This window comes from Sinocyclocheilus rhinocerous, unplaced genomic scaffold (assembly GCF_001515625.1).
Source record: "Sinocyclocheilus rhinocerous isolate Xijiao unplaced genomic scaffold, SAMN03320098_v1.1 scaffold2246, whole genome shotgun sequence".
NCBI classification, from domain to species: Eukaryota; Metazoa; Chordata; class Actinopteri; order Cypriniformes; family Cyprinidae; genus Sinocyclocheilus; species Sinocyclocheilus rhinocerous.
The window spans coordinates 28,615-48,416 of record NW_015640056.1 but is presented as its reverse complement, the minus strand read 5'-3'; the positions used below and the strand labels follow the sequence as shown (position 1 = coordinate 48,416).

The following is a 19,802-nucleotide window of genomic DNA, read 5'->3' as shown; positions in this document are numbered from 1 at the left end:
TTAAGGCATCCCTCATGTCGTTCCAAACCCGTAAGACTTTCATTCATCTTCAGAACTCAAATTAAGATATTTGAATGAAATCCGAGAGATTTCTGTCCCTCCATTGATAGTCTACACAACTACCACTTTGATTATTCATAAAGTCCATAAAGAGATCGCAAAACGAATCCATATGAATCAAGCGGTTTAGTCCAAATTTTCTGAAGCGACTCGATCGCTTTATATGATGAACAGATTTAATCTAGGCTTTTTCACATTAATCAACACACATCAGTTATGAGGTTCATTCTCGTGTGTTACGGAGCAGGTTTGAGCTTCTGTAAGAGCCAATGAGATTTGTTCTCGTGCATCAAGCAAGTACGGTTGAGCTTCTGTTTATGTCTGCTCATCATTGTAAATACATGAATAAAAGCCTAGATTAAATCTGTTCATCATTTAAAGCGATTGAGTCTCTTCAGAAAATTTGGACTAAACCGCTTGATTCATGTGGATTCGTTTTACGATCTCTTCATGGACTTTATGAATAATCAAAGTGGTAGTTGCATAGGCTGTCAATGGAGGGACATAAATCTCTCAGAGTTCATTCAAATATCTTAATTTGTGTTCCGGAGATGAACGAAAGTCTTACGGGTTTGGAACGACATGAGGGAGAGTAAACAATGACAGAATTATAATTTTTTTGTGTGAACTGTCCCTTTAATACATGCATTGATGTGCCAGCCATGTTTAAACTGACAGATGTGTGTGTGTTGCTCTCAGATTCGTCCCCCAGCAGCAGTAGCACTCCAGTGTCCGGCTGCAGCTCTCCAAACGACAGTCTGCCCAATGAGAACGGAGTGCTGCCCGCCACCCTGTCCCATGAGGTAACAGTCCACCCCTCAGCCCAGTCTCGAAGGTGTATCTTGGCTTCCTTATAATGGGAAGCTCTGGTAATGCAATTATAAATCCTAACAATTATGGAAATGGCTCATTATGTAATGAAGTAGTCGGTGCAGTTTAAATGAGTTTAGCTTCTCCCTTTTTTAAATTACAAACTTTTTTTGTGGAGATGACAAACTGAACACACACAGAGAGAGAGAGGCATGATGGGACAGTTCTTTAATATTCCTCTGGTGGGTGTTGTTTGTTTGGGGCGTTGGTTGAGAAAGCGAGCTCGACAGGGCTTGTTTCAGGAGGTTCCTGCTCCGCGCCTCCCTTTGGCATAATGACATGTTTTAAACAAAGACACTGGAGAAGGACAGCTGCAGGCAGCTGCCAGGACACCCAATCTCCTGTTTCCATCCAAAGCCTCCTCATCGCTTTATTACTCCACACTCCTCCATTTTTGGGCTTGCATAAATGCACAGCTCTCTGATGGGTCGCACACAGGAGCCTCGTCCGCTCGCACGCAACAATTGATCACAGAGGTTTTTTTATTAAGGGTCAATATTTTCCCCATGGAAATTTTGTAACTTTTATGACGGCATTTTTTTGCTTTCAAATTCCTTAGCTAACAAAATATCATTATTACTTCAGCTGCATCAATTAATTGAATTAAATTCTCGGTAAAACTTTAGCTTTGGGACCAATTCTCACTATTAACTAGTTGCTTATTAGCATGCATATTACTAGCATATTGGCTGTTTATTAGTACTTATAAAGCACATATTAATGTGTTATTCTTCATGACTATATTTCAGATCCCTTAATCTCTACCCCATACCTAATCTTAACAAATAACTTACTAACTATTAATAAGCAGCAATTTAGGAGCTTATTGAGGCAAAAGTCTTAGTTAATAGTGAGAGTTGGTCCCCAAACTAAAGTGTGAACAAATTTTTTATTTTTATAGATTATTATAAAAACAAATCAACATCAAATATAAAGGTAGCTGTCAATTATATGCAAGAATAATGCTTTGATGAAATAAAAATAATAATAACAAAATAAATACATAAGACTGCATATTCTAAATATATAATAAAAAAGTACATATATTCTAAAAAACTCTACTGTCTACTTTCGTGATAGATTTTAGTGTAATCACTGGTCCAAGTTTTTGAGTTCACTTTCAGTGTGTTTTGAGCTGATTTTAGTTGCTTTTCATTTTAAAAAAACATTTCATATTAGCAACTTTTGCCCAAAACTAGGTCTACTGAGAATAATAGAATAATTGAATATTTCAAATTATAGACAACAGATATGAAGCAAATTTAAAATGTTGACTATCTAGGGTTAATTTTTTTTCTAGGGCTTTTGTTAATTTTAGCTGCATTTCCCCCCTAATTCCTGTGTGATTTTGTCCCTGGTGTGTGTCTGTATGTGTGTGTGTGTGCGTGTGTATGTGCGTGTGTCTGTGTGTGTGCATGTGCGTGTGTCTGTGTGTGTGTGTGTGTGTGTGTATGTGTATGTCTGCGTGTGTGTGTGTGTGTGTGTGTCAGGCTCAGAGGCTGCTGTTGCAGGACGGGTCTTTAACTCACTTCACAGTGCAGAATCCCTCCAGTCTCCCCACCATCACGCTAGGCCTCCCCGCTAACGCCAAGGTATCGCAGTCACCATGTGCTTTCTTACAGTCAGTAATTCCTTACAAATATTGCGCAATATGTAATCTGAAAGGTTTTTGGACGTAATGTCATTCTTGTGAAAAAGAAGTACACTTTAGCAAACTTTTTAAAAGGGTACTTATAACAGAGTTGCCCAAAATTTTAACATGAAGGGCCAAAGGGCATGAAGGGTCATGTTAATTGCAATTAAATAAAAATGCATTATTGTGTATTATAGTTTAAATAAATGTTTAGATAATTTTAATTTTAATTAAAAATAAATATTTAGTTTATTAAATGTAATTAGCTGAAGTTTTTGACCCACCTAAATAGGACTTAATACATCGTTATATGTAATTTCATAATTACTTCTGCTGTCTTTGAAATGTGGTTAAGTTGAACTGCTGAATATACCGACATTTATGTAATGGTAAACTCTTGTCATTTCTATTAAAACTTGTGTCTCGTGTATTTAAATATATTTGCAATTGCACATTTGTGATGATGAAGTTACAATTTAGTTCATTTAAAAGATATTAACTTTAAATGCAATATTGAATAACACACTACAGCTAAAATTATAATCAAGTACTTTGCATGTGCTTTAGTTTGTTAGTCAACACAAAAATAAGTGTACTTCTTTAAAGTGTGAAAAAAGAACATGATGATTTAAAATGTACTTTAATATAAAACTTTTATTTTGACATTGCAAAGTGTACTTTTTAAAATATTTAAGGTATACTCTCTTTAAGTACTTTTAAGTGGCCTTTTATTTCGTTAATATGAAATAATCTGCAAGTACAGTTTTTTTTTAAAGATACTTTTTTGAAGTTCACTACAAGTGCACATTTACTACAATTAAGTGCACTCCTTTTTCAGAAGGGATGTTCCTTTTTGAATTTACACTTAAATAAATTATGTTTTTGAAGAAGGTACTTTTCTATTTATAAAAATAATTTTAATATCGGTCAATAAAGCATTCCAGTCTTGTTGAAAAGACAATGCTTTAATGGATTTAAAATTGTAATGTAATGACAAAACTACATTGTTCCCGTTAAAACCAACACAGCAGCACTGCAAGCTGCACATCATCTGTTACAGGGGTGTGGGCTGGCCGTTTTATGCTAACTATGCCAGGGAAAATACCACTCTGAAATTTAAAATCACCCACAAGTGAGTGAGAGCCTCAGCTAACATGCGAACAAGTCAAATAAAAGAAACAAATGTGTTACTTTCCATATAAAAGTGATGAATTAACGCACTGGTTCTCATTTAGTTTCAACATCAAGCAGTGACACAACACAGTTCCAAAACTGTTTATTGAACAAAATAGAATTTTGATGGTTTCATGCTTTTGGGACCCAATAATTCTCCACGTAAAACATTGCAGTTGGCACAATCCATTTGAACTTGTATTTAATGTCTTTAGTACATGTTTTCGCAGTTGCTTTAATTATTGCATTTAGTATTTATTGCTCCTTCTGTCAGAACTGACCTGAGACCCATTTAGAATCACTGTAATGTACTTTTTTAAGGGTAATACATCATAAAATAAAATTCCTCATTCATGCAAGTATCATTAGCTATTTTGAGGCTGCAGTTTAACTCAGAAGCTGGTAGCGTGATGTGAGGCAGCCCATAATAAGCTCTAGTGTCTCTGCAGGTGGAGAGTGAGTTGGGTTCGCTGAAGCTGTGTGTGTGTGTGTGTGTGTCTGTGTGTGTGTGCGTGTGTGTGTGTGTGCATGTATGTGTGTGCGTGTGTGTGTGTGTGTGTGCGTGTCTGTGTGCGTGTGGGTGTGGGCTGGCCGTTTTATGCTAACTATGCCAGGGAAAATACCACTCTGAAATTTAAAATCACCCACAAGTGAGTGAGAGCCTCAGCTAACATGCGAACAAGTCAAATAAAAGAAACAAATGTGTTACTTTCCATATAAAAGTGATGAATTAACGCACTGGTTCTCATTTAGTTTCAACATCAAGCAGTGACACAACACAGTTCCAAAACTGTTTATTGAACAAAATAGAATTTTGATGGTTTCATGCTTTTGGGACCCAATAATTCTCCACGTAAAACATTGCAGTTGGCACAATCCATTTGAACTTGTATTTAATGTATTTAGTACATGTTTTCGCAGTTGCTTTAATTATTGCATTTAGTATTTATTGCTCCTTCTTGTCAGAACTGACCTGAGACCCATTTAGAATCACTGTAATGTACTTTTTTAAGGGTAATACATCATAAAATAAAATTCCTCATTCATGCAAGTATCATTAGCTATTTTGAGGCTGCAGTTTAACTCAGAAGCTGGTAGCGTGATGTGAGGCAGCCCATAATAAGCTCTAGTGTCTCTGCAGGTGGAGAGTGAGTTGGGTTCGCTGAAGCTGGGTCGTGTGCCGGTGCTGGTTCCTCTGGGTGTGGAAGAGCAGAGCGGACCGCTAATACAGCCTGTCCTCATCCTGGAGCCCTCTGGACTCGTACACACCCCTCTACTAGCAGGTAAGAGATCTGAACGCTGTCTGAATCACTCTGAGAGTTTGACTGTGAGGAAATGCTACTGAAGGACTATATGCTTGATATGTGCGCCATCTAGTGGTCACTGCGTGAAACAACAGTCTGGCTGTTGGGAATAACAATTATTTTCAGAATATAAACTGCATTCATTCATTCATTTATAATTAGTGTTTGTATTTATAGTGTGACTTTTTATATTTGTTTTACACAGCAAACAATTATGGGACATCAGAAAAACATATACACTACCATTCAAAAGTTTGGGGTCAGTATGTTTATTTTTTTGTTTTATAAATACTTTTATTCGGCAAAGAGACATTCAATTGATTAGTAGTGACAGCGAGAGTAAAGACTTTTACATTATTACAAAAGATTTCAGTCTCAAATAAATGCTGTTCTTTTAATGATGCTGAAAATTCAGCTTTGCATAACAGGAATAAATTATACTTGCTGGTGGGGTGCAGAGCAAGGGTCTGCGCTGCTGAGATGATCTGAGAGAAGAAATTGAGAGGAAACGCTTTTATAAAACTGTTATTAATTTTTAACTCCGTTTTAAATGTAAGACAGTTCCAAGGTTTAGGGTCAGTGTGATTTTTTTTTTTATCAATACTTTTATTTTGCAAGGATGGATTATCAAATGTATAAACAAATGTATTATCAAAAATGTATTAATGGATTATCAAATATAACAGTACATTAATACATGTACCAATACATTATAATCTTAATAAATATTTATTTTTTCAAATAAATGCTGTTATAATATATTCAATCGAAGAAAAATCCTGACGAAGAATCCTGAAAAAAAATATTATCACATCTTTGCCATCACAGGAATAAATTGCATTGTATTCAAATAGAAACAAACAAATTATATATATTCAAATAGAAAACTGTTATTTTAAATTCATAATATTTCACATTTTAATATAATGCAATAAAATAAAATATTTCAAAAAACAATATTTCTCATATAAGATAGTGTATAATATTAATATAATGTACAATATTAATTTACTGTATTTTTTAATAAAATAAACAAAGCCTTTGTGAGCATAATAGTCTTTTCAAAAACATTGAAAAATCTTATAGTCCACTAAACAGTAGTGTATATTATAATAATATTTATTTAATTTTTTAAACTATTATATTTATCTGTTTTTAAAAATATTAGTATTATTACTTATTAGTATTATTATTATTAAGAAAACAAAAAAACCTAAACAAACAAAAAAACTGGACAGTCGAATGTTTAAATACAAAATCGATGTAAAAAAAAAAGAGAATTATATTACTTATTATTATTAAGAAAACAAAAAACCTAAACAAACAAAAAAAAAACTGGACAGTCGAATATTTAAATACAAAATCAATGTAAAAAAATTAATTATATTACTTATTATTATTAAGAAAACAAAAAACCTAAACAAACAAAAAAAAAACTGGACAGTCGAATATTTAAATACAAAATCAATGTAAAAAAATTAATTATATTACTTATTATTATTAAGAAAACAAAAAACCTAAACAAACAAAAAAAACTGGTCAGTCTAATATTTAAAAAAAAAAATCGGTCAAAAAAAAATATAACTTATTATTATTAAGAAAACAAAAAACCTAAACAAACAAAAAAAACTGGACAGTCTAATATTTAAATGCAAAATGAATTACATGAAAACATTTTTTTTTTTTCCAAAAAAAAAACTGGACAGTCGAATATTTAAATACAAAATCAATGTAAAAAAATTAATTATATTACTTATTATTATTAAGAAAACAAAAAACCTAAACAAACAAAAAAAAAACTGGACAGTCGAATATTTAAATACAAAATCAATGTAAAAAAATTAATTATATTACTTATTATTATTAAGAAAACAAAAAACCTAAAAAAAAAAAAAAAACTGGACAGTCTAATATTTAAATACAAAATCAATGCAAAATGAATTACATGAAAACATTTTTTTTTTTTTCTATTTATAATTCATGCACCGTGCTCACTGAGTTCATGATGATATGTTCGAATCTATTGTTATATTTAAGTCATTGTGGATCATTTTACATGCTGTTTATTTTGCACTTTGTGTGATCTAAACTATGTGGCATGGTATTTTGATATCTAGCTAGAATATTATGCTTTCATCTCCTTCTGTTTTTATGAAAGTATAATCAGATTTGTCCCTGCTGTTTGTGATCAGTTCCAGGTCTGGGTCCGGTTCCCCTGCAGTTCAGCGCGTCTGGTCCTCATAAGCCTCTGAGCCGGACCCGCTCCGAACCTCTGCCCCAGAGCCCCCGTGCGCTCCATCCTCACCTGCTCCAGCAGCAGCAGCACAGCGCGCAGCTCCTGGAGAGACTCAAGCAGCAGACTCACCTGGGCAAGGTCCAGATCACACCCCTCACGCCTCACTTTACTCTAGGACAGGGATAATACAATGACTTTCGATGCATTCCGGAATCAAGTCTGATTTGTAGTCAGAATCGAAAAAGCATGAAATCTGATTTATTTTGTCAAACCTCATCCAAACCACATTCATATTTGATTTGAAATCAGATTTTGGAAATGCACGTCATTTAAGTTTGTGGAAGGAGAATGAAAACAAGTATGTGGGATTCATCAGGATCTCTGTCCGTGTCCCGCAGCTCATGTCGAAGTCCAGCGAGAAGCCTCGTCTCCGGCAGATCCCGTCAGAGGACATGGACTCCGAGGAGGTGGGGCCGTCGGCGGGCGACGCCCATCAGGGCAGGGTGAGGGCGGAGTCTCAGAGAGAGCTGGAGAGTCAAGAGGAGCAGCTCAACCTGCAACACGCCCTCATTCTCAACCAGGTTAGACACAAACCACCAATCCTGAAGAATAAGCCGCACATGTTTCATTGTGCAAAAAGGTCTGCCTAAACGTTATTACACAAAATTTAGAAGTAATTTCATAATAACTTATGTTTAAATTTGTTAGATAAGGGGGAAGGCAAAAATTAAAATGAAAGAAAATTCAAACAATCCAATAATCGTGTGTGGATGAATGTCACAAAAACATTTTGAAAGAAGTCTTGTATGCTCAACAAGGCTGGATTTATTTGATCAAAAATACAGTGATATTGTGAAATATTATTACTATTTAAAATAACTGTATTCTATGTGAATATATTGTAAAATGTAATTTATTCCTGTGATGCTAAGCTGAATTTTCAGCATCATTACTCCAGTCTTCAGTGTCACATGATCCTTCAGAAATCATTCTAATATACTGATTTGCTGCTCAAGAAACATGTATTATTATTATCATCAATCTTGAAAACAGTTGTGCTGCTTCATATTTTTGTAGAAACCACAATATACATATTTTTTCAGGATTCCTTGATGAAAAAAAAAAATGCACTTACCACAAACTTTTGAACTGTAGCACGTGATCTCAAAATCAAAAGACAAAACGTTATGTTTTGCATAAATAAAATAAAGCATGCTTGTTTTTATCATTAAGCGTTTTAACACCTTTATTTATTTCATGACAGTTAAGCACATTTTTTTATAATTTTATAAAAGTTGTCATTAGATGTTCACTACTCTGATACAATAAAAAGGCAGTACATTTTACCATTTTTAAAACAAATTTTTATTTTAGTTAAATCAACTTATTTAATTTTATTCCATGGTCTGACTGAATACTGGATTCTGATTGGCTGGCAGATGACTTGATGTCAACGCTGGCCCGCGACATTTATTAATAAAATAGCTTAGATTGGTCAATCGATCGATAATTAATTCAAATAAATGTTATAATACATTATTTCAAATAAATGTGATCTAACTGCACTATTTCATCCCTGTATCTGATTTGAAGCGGGCAGAATGCTAGAGCTAACAAGCCGTAACTGACGAAAATAACCGTCTTTTTTACCTTTCCAGTCAAATATTGCACTGCAAACATCATAAACAGCTTAAACTTGTCAATGCTGGCAAATAACCATGGTATAAGCGGGATAATGCACAGTTAGATGTGCATTAAATTATTTTAATGCACTCCTCTTCGTGTCGGGTGGTTCTTGGCCTCCACGTCGTGCATTAAAATCGTTTAATGCATAGCTAGCCGTGCATTATCCCATACTTAATGTAAATTTTATTCTGTAGTATTTTAACCAACTACTATTAGGTGTAAATACTGTTATTATATCATATACCGTATCATAATTTGATCATACACAGTAAATGAGAATGACAGTTTTTTTCCATGTAGTAATACTTCTCAAAAGTATAATATGATATTTTATTTCAGACATTTATCTGATGTAGTTTTCATAAAACATCCTGAAATGCTTTCTTTGCAGTCACGCCTGTGGGAAACGCAAAAGCAACTCCAGCACCTGCGCAGACAGACAGCTCACATGGAGACACTGGCGGTACCCATGATGCTCGGCGCCGCACACCGGCCGCTCTCTCGTACGCAGTCGTCTCCAGCCTCCACCTCACTAACGCTGCCGGACAAAGCCTTGCCTCTCACCACAGCACAGGAGCCGCCCCAGAGCCAGCCGCGCTTCACCACGGGTACAGAGTCTCCCCCAATCACACGGCTCTCTGCACCAGATGAGACCTTCTCAATGACTGAAACCTCATTGTGTGTGTGTGTGTGTGCAGGCCTGGTGTATGACTCCCAAATGCTGAAGCACCAGTGTGCGTGTGGAGACAACAGCAGCCACCCAGAGCATGCTGGGAGAATCCAGAGCATCTGGTCGCGCTTGCAGGAGAGGGGCCTCAGGGGCCAGTGTGAGGTATTTACAGCCTGCACTTCCTCTCCTTTCCTAAAGGGGGTGCTGAATAATCTGTCCTACCATCATTTTCAACATTTCTTGAGCACATCCACATTAACGAAACAGTTCAGCCCAAAATCAACATTCTGTCATGGAAGGCAAAAGAAGAATTTTAGGCCTTTTCAATATAATGAATGTCAATAAGCCTCTGTAAAACTTCAAAATGACAAAAAACACCATAAAAGTATTATAAAAGTAGTTTATATCACGCATCAACTATATTCTATAAAGATGGAGTGCAAATGAACGCAACAGACTGCTCCATCTTAAGAAAGGCTCTTTAAAGATTACTATTTAAAATAGAGGGCAGCGCGAAAAGTGTTTTTCATTGTAGATGAACATGTCTTCACTTCGGTAACACTTTATTTTAAGGTGTCCTTGTTACACACGTTACATGTACCTACTATTATAATAACAATTAATTATGCATAATTACACGCAAGTAACCCTAATCCTAACCCTAACCATATAGTAAGTACATGTAGATAATTAATATTACTCAGTACTTAAATGTATAATTACACTGTAACAAGGACACCTTAAAATAAAGTGTAACTTTCACTTCTTAAGAAAATATTTGAGGACTTGAGATTTTTTTTTTCTTACGAACTTCTTCATTCAAGAAGATTTCCATGAATCCGGCACCTGGTGACAAAAGCACACGTTCAGTGAATAGCAACAGGAAAATTCATATTATTTTTTGTCGCACAAAACTTTTGTATGACTTCAGAAGATAAACAGTATAGCGGACCACTTTTTGGTCCTTTTCGAAGCTTCATTCTCTTCCTTTTTCATTTCTCAGTCCTCATTCACTTCCATTATATTGAAAAAAAGATATCCAAAAACCTCCCTGATTTTAATAACTCCAATGCTGGCAGCATGTTTGCACCATGAAAATCCTCTCTCATGGTCTTTGATGTTTTTGCTTCCTCTGCAGAGTATTCGGGGAAGGAAGGCCACTCTAGAGGAGTTACAGTCTGTCCACACCGAGCGTCACGTTCTGCTGTACGGCACCAATCCACTCAACCGCCTCAAACTGGACAATCGCAAGCTGGCCGGTAACACATCGTCACGCACACACGATTCACATCTGATAGACATGAGTCAGCTGCAGCTTAACCAGCACAACACCTCATTTTTCAAAGCACAGGAACGCCAACACACGAATATAAGCGACTTTCACAATGACTAAAAGGTTGGAAATGTCAAGCGGCGAATGCGAGAATGTGAGTTAATCGGCTTGACGTCACTCTGTGTCCAACAGGCATACTGTCACAGCGGATGTTCGTCATGCTGCCCTGTGGAGGAGTCGGGGTAAGTGAAAACACACACACACACACACACACACACACACAGAGTCAACTTGGCCATAACCCTGCAAGAAACATGCTAGATGCGGAAATTAAGTAGACATACATGATATGTTAGTGGCCAGTATTTTACTTGTTGTTAACTGGGAGAATTGAATTATTATTATTGATACAGAAAGTTGAATTCCAGCAATTTTAGCAGCGAATGTTACAGTATTTTCATTTAAGGGCATGTGCAGTAAGACTTAACCCGTCTCATGAATTAGTATGTGTGCGCAAGTAAGCATGACCCAGAAACACGTGACTACACTTTATTTTGATGGTCCAGGTTTGACACTCTACTAACTATAATATAAAAATATAACTATATAGGTAACAACATGTCTAACTAACTCTCATTAGAGTATTAGTAGACTGTTAGGTTATGGTTAGGGTTAGTAAAAGAAGTTGACATTGCAAAGTTACTTATAGTCAATAAAATGTCTATTGGTGGAGCGTCAAAATAAAGTGTTATTAAGCATACAGTTTACTAATACTCTAACTTTGCAACTACATGTCAACTAACTCTCATTACTTCTAGTTAGTAGAACGTCTAAAGTGGACTAACGACATAAATGTTACCACATATGTTGTTTTTAGCCAAGTTAGCATGTGATGTTGCTCTGTGAAGGTTTAATTCAAGATCCACACGGCATTTGACTTTGAGTTTGGACGTATTTTAATGGAGATAATCTGCTATAAGTAATAATAGACCATTTTACTTATTTTGTTTGTTTTAAGAAGCAATAACTAAAAATGTGACAAAAAGCAGCCTCTGCTAAATGCTGTCTCACATACAAATGCTCACTAGAGTTTTTGAGTGAAATAAATATTCTTTTATTGTAATAGTTAAGACTTTGCGTCATATAGACGGCACATCTATTCAGTCTGTATGATGTTTTTACAGATTTCAATGATGATGAGTATTACTAACATATTTCATAAATTGAAAGGGATATAATGCAAAAACACCGTTTTTTGAATATTGTTATCTGCCCAGAATTTCAGTGCATCCGATAATTTAAAGAGATAGTACACCCAGAAAATGCATTTACTCACCCTCGTATCGTTCCAAACTTTTGTTCTTTTTTTGGAACACAAATGAAGACATTTTTATATTCTGTTATAGTTTTTGTCAGTCTATTGGAAATCTTTGCAACCAAAACTTAAATGCATTAAAAAGTACATAAAGACATCGCAAAAGTAATCCTTGTGAATTGAGCAGTTTAATGCAAGACTTTTGTTCACATACATTGATCAACATATATGCGTAAAGCTCATCAAATATGGTAAACAGAAGCTCATCTGTATTTGCCTGATTTGTGGGAACAAACCTCATTGGTTCTCACACATCAAACAAGCACGTTTGAGCTTCTGTTTACCATATTTGATGTGCTCTATGTGAGTGTATTGATCAGTGTTTATGTAAGGGATAATGTACACACATTATCCCGCTTATTACACGGCTACTTGCCACATAAGTAAATAATTAGACACGAAATATTGATTTGAGTTGAAATATTTGAACGCAAAGCTTCCGTAGAGACAGCAGTTGTGAGCAAGCGGCAAGTTCAAACTAGACGGACGTTTAAGGGATACGGTGCAGTTAGACAACATTTCACATAAATAATTATGGCGATAAAAGATATTGATTTAAGACAAAAATTTAAGACAGCAGCTGCGTTTGAATGAAACGAGAGAGCGAGACCGCGATACCAGGATGACATAATTAAATAATTGCACACATAATATTGAATCGAGTTTTAATAAATTATTAGCTAACCAAACGCAAAGCTTCCACAAAGAAAAACTGTTCCTAGCAAGAGTATAGCGCCGACTTCAGTTACCCGGATGAGCCTGTGTTATCAGCTCTTACCGGTTGTTATCGAGGGATAACAGACCTCAGAATGTCACAACTGACCAATCAGAATCAAGTATTCCACAGAGACGTGTAATAAATATGAATAAAAGCCTAAATGAAATATTTTCATCATGTTTCATCAAAACACTTGGTTTAAACCTCTGTATTCATATTAAAGCAATAAGCCCCAATAAGCCGTGGTTTACAGTGAATTTATAACAGCTAAGGGGCGTTGTTAGGCACGACGCGAAGCGGAACCCCCCTTAGCTGTTATAAATTCACTGTAAACCATGGCTTCACGGGGCTTATTGCTTTTATAAAATGGTTATTCCATATACGTAGTAAGGTTTCACAGAATAAAACCGAGCAAATGAAGTGTAATGATAATAAAAACAGTATTATTCCGCCAAACAATGTAGTTCCTCAGAAACAGTTGTGGTTCCAACAAAGTGGTTGCCGAGCAACACACAGAAGTAAACAAAGGTGTATGTTTGTAGAGTAATTTACAACAGCTTCGAACGCGGCTCAACCAATCAGAATCAAGGACCGGAACTATCCATTTTATAATGATTCATTTGCGATGTCTTTATGAACTTTATGAAGCATCAAAGTTGTGGTTGAATAGACTTTCAGTGGAGGAACAAACATCTCTCAGGTTTTAATTTGTGTTTCGAAGCTGAATGATAGTCTTTATGAGTTTGGAACGACTTGAGGATGAGTAAATGATGATAGAATTTTCATTTTTTGGGTGAACTATCCTTTTAAGTAAACCGTGTGAAAATTGGGCAAAACAACCTCAAAATAGTGACCTAGGATCAGTCTTGATGTGCATGCGCATGCGGCTGTAGTACATGCCGCTGTAGAGTGCCCCATTTGTAATTTTAGGTTTAAATACAGTGCTCATGACATCTGTGGCCACTATGTTCCCTCAAAGCATACTTATGCCAAGCCCACATTGACACCTGCTCTAAAATAAACCACTGGCCGACAGCTCCCTTCTGGGACAGATCCGAGGTCAGAGAGCACTGATCCCAGCGCAGTCATATGGGCAGCACCCTGGCTGAAAATTTGGAGAAAATGTTGAAAACTTCACTCTGACGATCAAGCTCAGAGCAGGTCCATGTGGAATGATTGGAACAATATGTGCCATGAAGGATAAAAGAAATTCCAGCCCTCTCATTGTTCACGGTGCCAAACCACAAGCAATGCAAGTTCGGCAAAAAAAAAAAAACAAAAGGATGAGGGAAAATGAAAGAGAAAAGAGAGAAGGAAGATGTGGGGAGCAGGGCAACAAACAAAAGGGAGAGAGGGGAATGTATAACCTCATTCTTTCTTCTCATGGCCACTTATGAATGCAGTTTTATAGAGTAATGATGGTCACTTTTCTCTTACTTGTGCTGTTTACTAAAGCAAGCGTCACTATTACTACCACTCATACTTAAAGTTAGGGGTTTGTTCAAATCACTAGCCCCAAGTATTCAATTCACCCTGCACCGTTTGTGCCGGAGACGTGAATTATAGCTCAAATCGATCAGAATTTATGACTTTCCCTTGGCGGATGATAAAACGGATGATGAAATCTCATAGACTTGCATTGAAGGAGTGACCTGAGCCATATCTAGGGACCAAAATTTTACATGCTGCATTAACTACAAGTCTTAATGCATCGATCCAAAGACTGACTGTTTACACATTAATTCCACAACGTGCAAATGACTTTAAAGTTGTGTGAAAAGCTCTCTGCTTCCCGCTTAACTCCTGAATAGGCTGTGTGACTATGAGGAAGCGTTAAAATTAGTGGATGACAGATAAATCACCAAGACCGATATTATCAGACAATATTGGTGATTTCATTGACCATTACGTTCTGTTAATTTGTATGAACAGGACTTTTATTTTGATGTGCATGTGAAATTTGTATTATCTGGTCTTTGGCACTGTTTGTTTGAGTGTTTAATTTTATTTATTTGTGATTTTCATCAGTTTAATCAGACAAATACTGTAATAGGGTTACAGAATCAAGAAGTTGCTGTCTAAAAGCAAAAATCTATTTTGCAGGTGTATTTTTTTTATCAAGATTTTAATTAAAAAATCTAATTATTTTAGTAAATATTGTGTAAAATAAATATCAATTTAATCCTCATTCTTGTTTTATTTACTATCTTTAAAAAAGAATAGTGCAACATCATATAGATCTATATCGGCTTTATATCAGCCATCTTTAACAAATATTGGCACTGGCCATCATAAATAAAAAATAAAACACTTTTTTTGAACTAGATTTGAAAGTAGCACAGAATAAAACAAATTCTTGCTAAAAGATCAAGTATGTGCAAAAAGATCAGTTTTGTGCCAGTGTGAAAAAAGCATGCAAATGTAGCTATAGACTATGCAAGATCGCATAACTACCCAAAACAACTTAGAAACCATGTAAAATTGTACTAGCAGCCAATCAGAACACTGTGTTGAAACACCCTTGCAACTACTACCGTTAGAAAGTTTGGAGTCTATAAGATTTTTTTAAGGAATTAATACTCGTATTCATCAAGGATGCATTAAATTGATCAAAAATAAAAACAAAACTTCTATAAAGAGTTCTATTTCAAATAAATGTTGTTCTTTTGAACTTTCTATTCAAAGTCTATATCAAAGAGTCCTGAAAATAAAATGCATCATGGTTTCCACAAAAATATGAAGCAGCACAACTGTTTTCCAGATTGATGATAATAATAAATGTTTCTTGAGCAGCAAATCAGCATATTAGAATGATTTCTGAAGGATCGTGTGACACTGAAGACTGGAGTAATGATGCTGAAAATTCAGCTTTGATCACAGAAATAAATTACATTTAAAAATATATATACAGTTATTTTAAATAGTAATAATATTTCGCAATATTACAGTTTTTTCCGTATTTTTGATCAAATAAATGCAGCCTTGGTGAGCAGAAGAGATTTCTTTCAATCTTATTGACCCATAAACTTGAACGGTAGTGTATTAGAATTGTGTGCAAGTTTTGCACAGACAAGAAAAATTACAACATTTTAGGCATTTTTTCCTCCACTATGGTAATATGCATAATCAGCAAGCCGGTGTAGTGATGAGAGGCAATATGGAGACCACACACAAATAATCTTTAAACATACCATTAGTTTGACACATAACATGAAATCTATTTATAGTGTCAGTCACTCCAGCCTCTTTCTTTTAGTGTGTATTCTTGAAATGTAGTTTATGTTCTGTAATTTGTAACACACACTTCATCTTGTGGATGCTTACAACAAAAATAAGCATCTAAATACTTTTGCATGCATGAGTGATCTTTATACAAATATGGTTGGATAAACATGTTTCGTCATAATTCTCCAGCGTTACCATCTGTTTGAAAGCATACAGCTGGTTATTCATTCATTTGAATAGGATTACGCTCAGTTTACTGATTGTGGATTAAAAATGAGATGGTTAAAATATGAGTTCAGATTCCACCCCGTCTTGTTGTCTGCGGTTGTTGTTGATGAGCACATCTCTATTGCATCAGTTTGCCGTAAGTGCCTGTCGCGCATTGTGCAGCCGTGCCCTTCAGTTGAACCGCTGTTTGCGGCTTTGCAGATTTATGAACGTTGATCACGGCTGTCATAATGATAAATGTGCTAGTGTACGCCAAGACAATTCAGCTACATCATTTTATTCTGGCAGAATGGGTGACTGACAGAGATTGTTTGTCATGTACGCGGCGCTGAGGGATTACGAGAGCCAGGGCTTGGGTGGAGGCGCCTACTCGCAGCAAAAAACTGTGAAACATTCGCAAAATCAAGTGTTAACTTGGGTTTAACTGCACATAAATCACTCAGCAAAGCAGTTTTGTTTATGATCAGAGTAGTTACACCTACATGTAAGTGGAGTAAGTGACGCAAAATCTGCAAAGGGGTACTTAAATGTAACAAATAATGTAAAAAGGGATAATCTTTTATTGAAAATGTAAAAAAAAAAGCCTTGTTCTTTTAAACAACTGAGAAGTTGAGAGAAGTAAAAATCACCTCATAATTTCAGCGAGTGAAGAATATACTCGAGTGTATTATGTATTAGGTGCGTTATCGTCAGCATGCTGAAGCCGCTCGGGCCGCTATTTTCTCCTTCTCTGTAAGCGTGGGTTTTCTGGGAAATGCATATACTCATTTAGACCTCTGTTTCTCATAAATGTGACCCTGGACCACAAAACCAGTCATAAGGGTCAATTTTTCGAAATTGAGATGTATACATCATCTGAAAGCTGAATAAATAAGCTTTCCATTGATGTATGGTTTGTTAGGATAGGACAATATTTGGCTGAGATACAACTATTTGAAAATCTGGAATCTGAGGGTGCAAAAAAATCAAAATATTGAGAAAATCACATTTAAAGTTGTCCAAATGAAGCCCTTAGCAATGCATATTACTAATCAAAAATTAAGTTTTGATATATTTATGGTAGGAAATTTACAAAATATCTTCATGGAACATGTTTTAATATTCTAATGATTTTTGGCATAAAAGAAAAATCGATAATTTTGACCCATACAATGTTTTTTTGGCTATTGCTATAAATATACCCCAGCGACTTAAGACTGCTTTTGTGCTCCAGGGTCACAAATATTACTGTGTACTGTGCATGTTATTTTTTGACAGACATCGATGTTATGATTCAGATAATGTGGATTTGAAAACCGATGGATCGTAAGGCAATAATTATTTATTTCTTAGCTGACAAGTATGCAGTGAAGCGACGGATGCCCATGAGTACTTCTAATATTCCAGCCCACAGCCAGTCTTTTTATGGACGTGATAACGTGTGAGGGGTGAACTGTGTTTGATTTAGGGCTATTATAAAATGTGTTTTATAAAATGCTCATTATACTTGAGGTTTATTCTGTGGCTTAAATAAATTGCACGTTACCCAGAGACTGAGATGTTTGACTTGTCAAAAATCTGACTTTTGAAAATCAAGTTAATCATTTTTTTTATGGTTTTAATGCACAAAGTTGTTTTTATCATCTTTTATAACACACACGTTGGCAGTACTTTATTTTACAGTCCTGTTCCGCTATGTACGTATTATAATAACTGGGTAATAACCAGTGGCGTAACTGGGCCCCAGTGCAGGCTATTATGACAGAGGGTAATAACCAGTGGCGTAACTGGGCCCCAGTGCAGGCTATTATGACGGACCCCCTGGTGCACGGTTATGAAGCACATATAAACACACAGCGCTCGTGTCTAGAAGGGAACCCATATATGCAAATTTGTGCCTAACCTACTTAATTTAGACCAACTAAAATCAGTATCTTATCAGTTTCTTATATTAAATTGAACATAGAAACTCAAATTGAAACTCTTTCCGTGCGTCTCACTCTAACACACACGGCTGTGCGTGCGCCGCCGCACAAACGATTAGATATGCGCCTAATAGCGCACATTTATATGTTTGCAAATTTGACAAATTTGACGTTAATCTAATATTTGTCTCCTTTTTTGGAAAGTCGTAGAAATGACAAATAACAAATAAAACAAGACTATTCATTCTGTGTTATATTTTTATTTACGGGTGGGACATGTGTCCCCACGACCCCCGCCACTTTTTGCGACATCTCGCACACACAATTAATGCAAATTTATATATTTATTAAGTTCTGTGAAGAATCTCGGTACTAATTGTATTTTATTATTAATACGTTTATTGTTCATTTATATTAATATAGTCGCTTGCAATGTGGGCAGGGCCCGCGTGCGCTGCGGGGCCCCCCCGCAGCACGGGCCCCAGTGCGGCTGCACTGCCTGCACTGTCTGTAGTTACGCCACTGGTAATAACTAAGTAATAACCCTAAACCTAACCTTAACCAATGTAGTTACCGGTAACACTTTATTTTAAGGACCAGTTCTCACTATGAACTAGTTGCTTATTAGCATGCATATTAGTAGCATATTGGCTGTTTATTAGTACTTATAAAGCGCATATTAGTGAGTTAATCTGCTTGGTCATATTTTAGATCCCTTAATCTCTACCCCATACCTAAACTTAACTACCTTACTTACTATTAATAACAACAAATTAGGAGTTTATTGAGGCAGAAGTCATAGTTAATAGTTATTTAATAGTGAGAGTAGGTCCTTAAAATAAAGTGTGACCTAGTTACCTTGTACTACGCAGTGCTTTCTTGGGTAAGTACACTATTAGTACACTGTAAGTACGCATACTGTAAAACAAAGTGTAACCAAAATTCTTTATTTAAACACAGATCGTGTCGTTTTTAAAACTGTTGCTCCATTATTACCCCCTAGCAGATTTGGACTCCTATAAAGAAATCAACCGATTTTTAGGCTTCACCTGCGCTGTTTGCTGAGCATGCTTGTATTTCGACAGGTGGACAACGACACCATCTGGAACGAGATGCACACGTCCACAGCGTCCCGCTTGGCGGCCGGGAGCGTGACGGAGCTGGCCTTCAGAGTGGCTAAAGGAGAGCTCAAGGTCTGTACAAAACAATATCCAACACTTACTCTGATTTTATGCACTGTTGATTTTTTTAGGTCAACTGCTGCTTCTTAGATAAAATGAGTAGAGAATAAAATAACTAACAATGAACATTGTATTATTGACAATAAATGCATTCATTTTCATTAATTCAATGGCCACATGTACATGGGTCAAAGACAAAAAAGGGTTTAAGCATAAAAACTACAACAAATAAATTGTTGTTTTTCCAAAAATAAAAAAATAAAAAA

The 19,802-nt window shown here is 35.7% G+C and overlaps 1 protein-coding gene across 5 annotated transcripts in view; it reads left to right on the top strand.

The window, feature by feature from the left end:
- Positions 1 to 19,802, top strand: part of LOC107752451 (histone deacetylase 7-like) — a 99,735-nt gene that overhangs the window by 62,887 nt on the left and 17,046 nt on the right. For 4 of the 5 annotated variants that reach the window (XM_016568420.1, XM_016568418.1, XM_016568417.1 and 1 more), the window contains 11 exons: positions 760 to 863; positions 2,421 to 2,522; positions 4,878 to 5,019; positions 5,246 to 5,299; positions 7,233 to 7,414; positions 7,675 to 7,857; positions 9,354 to 9,570; positions 9,661 to 9,794; positions 10,771 to 10,891; positions 11,098 to 11,147; positions 19,441 to 19,548. In XM_016568420.1, coding sequence (XP_016423906.1) covers positions 760 to 863; positions 2,421 to 2,522; positions 4,878 to 5,019; positions 5,246 to 5,299; positions 7,233 to 7,414; positions 7,675 to 7,857; positions 9,354 to 9,570; positions 9,661 to 9,794; positions 10,771 to 10,891; positions 11,098 to 11,147; positions 19,441 to 19,548 — 1,397 coding nt within the window. The remainder of the gene's footprint in view (positions 1 to 759; positions 864 to 2,420; positions 2,523 to 4,877; positions 5,020 to 5,245; positions 5,300 to 7,232; positions 7,415 to 7,674; positions 7,858 to 9,353; positions 9,571 to 9,660; positions 9,795 to 10,770; positions 10,892 to 11,097; positions 11,148 to 19,440; positions 19,549 to 19,802) is intronic. The other variant, XM_016568419.1, reaches the window with a different exon arrangement.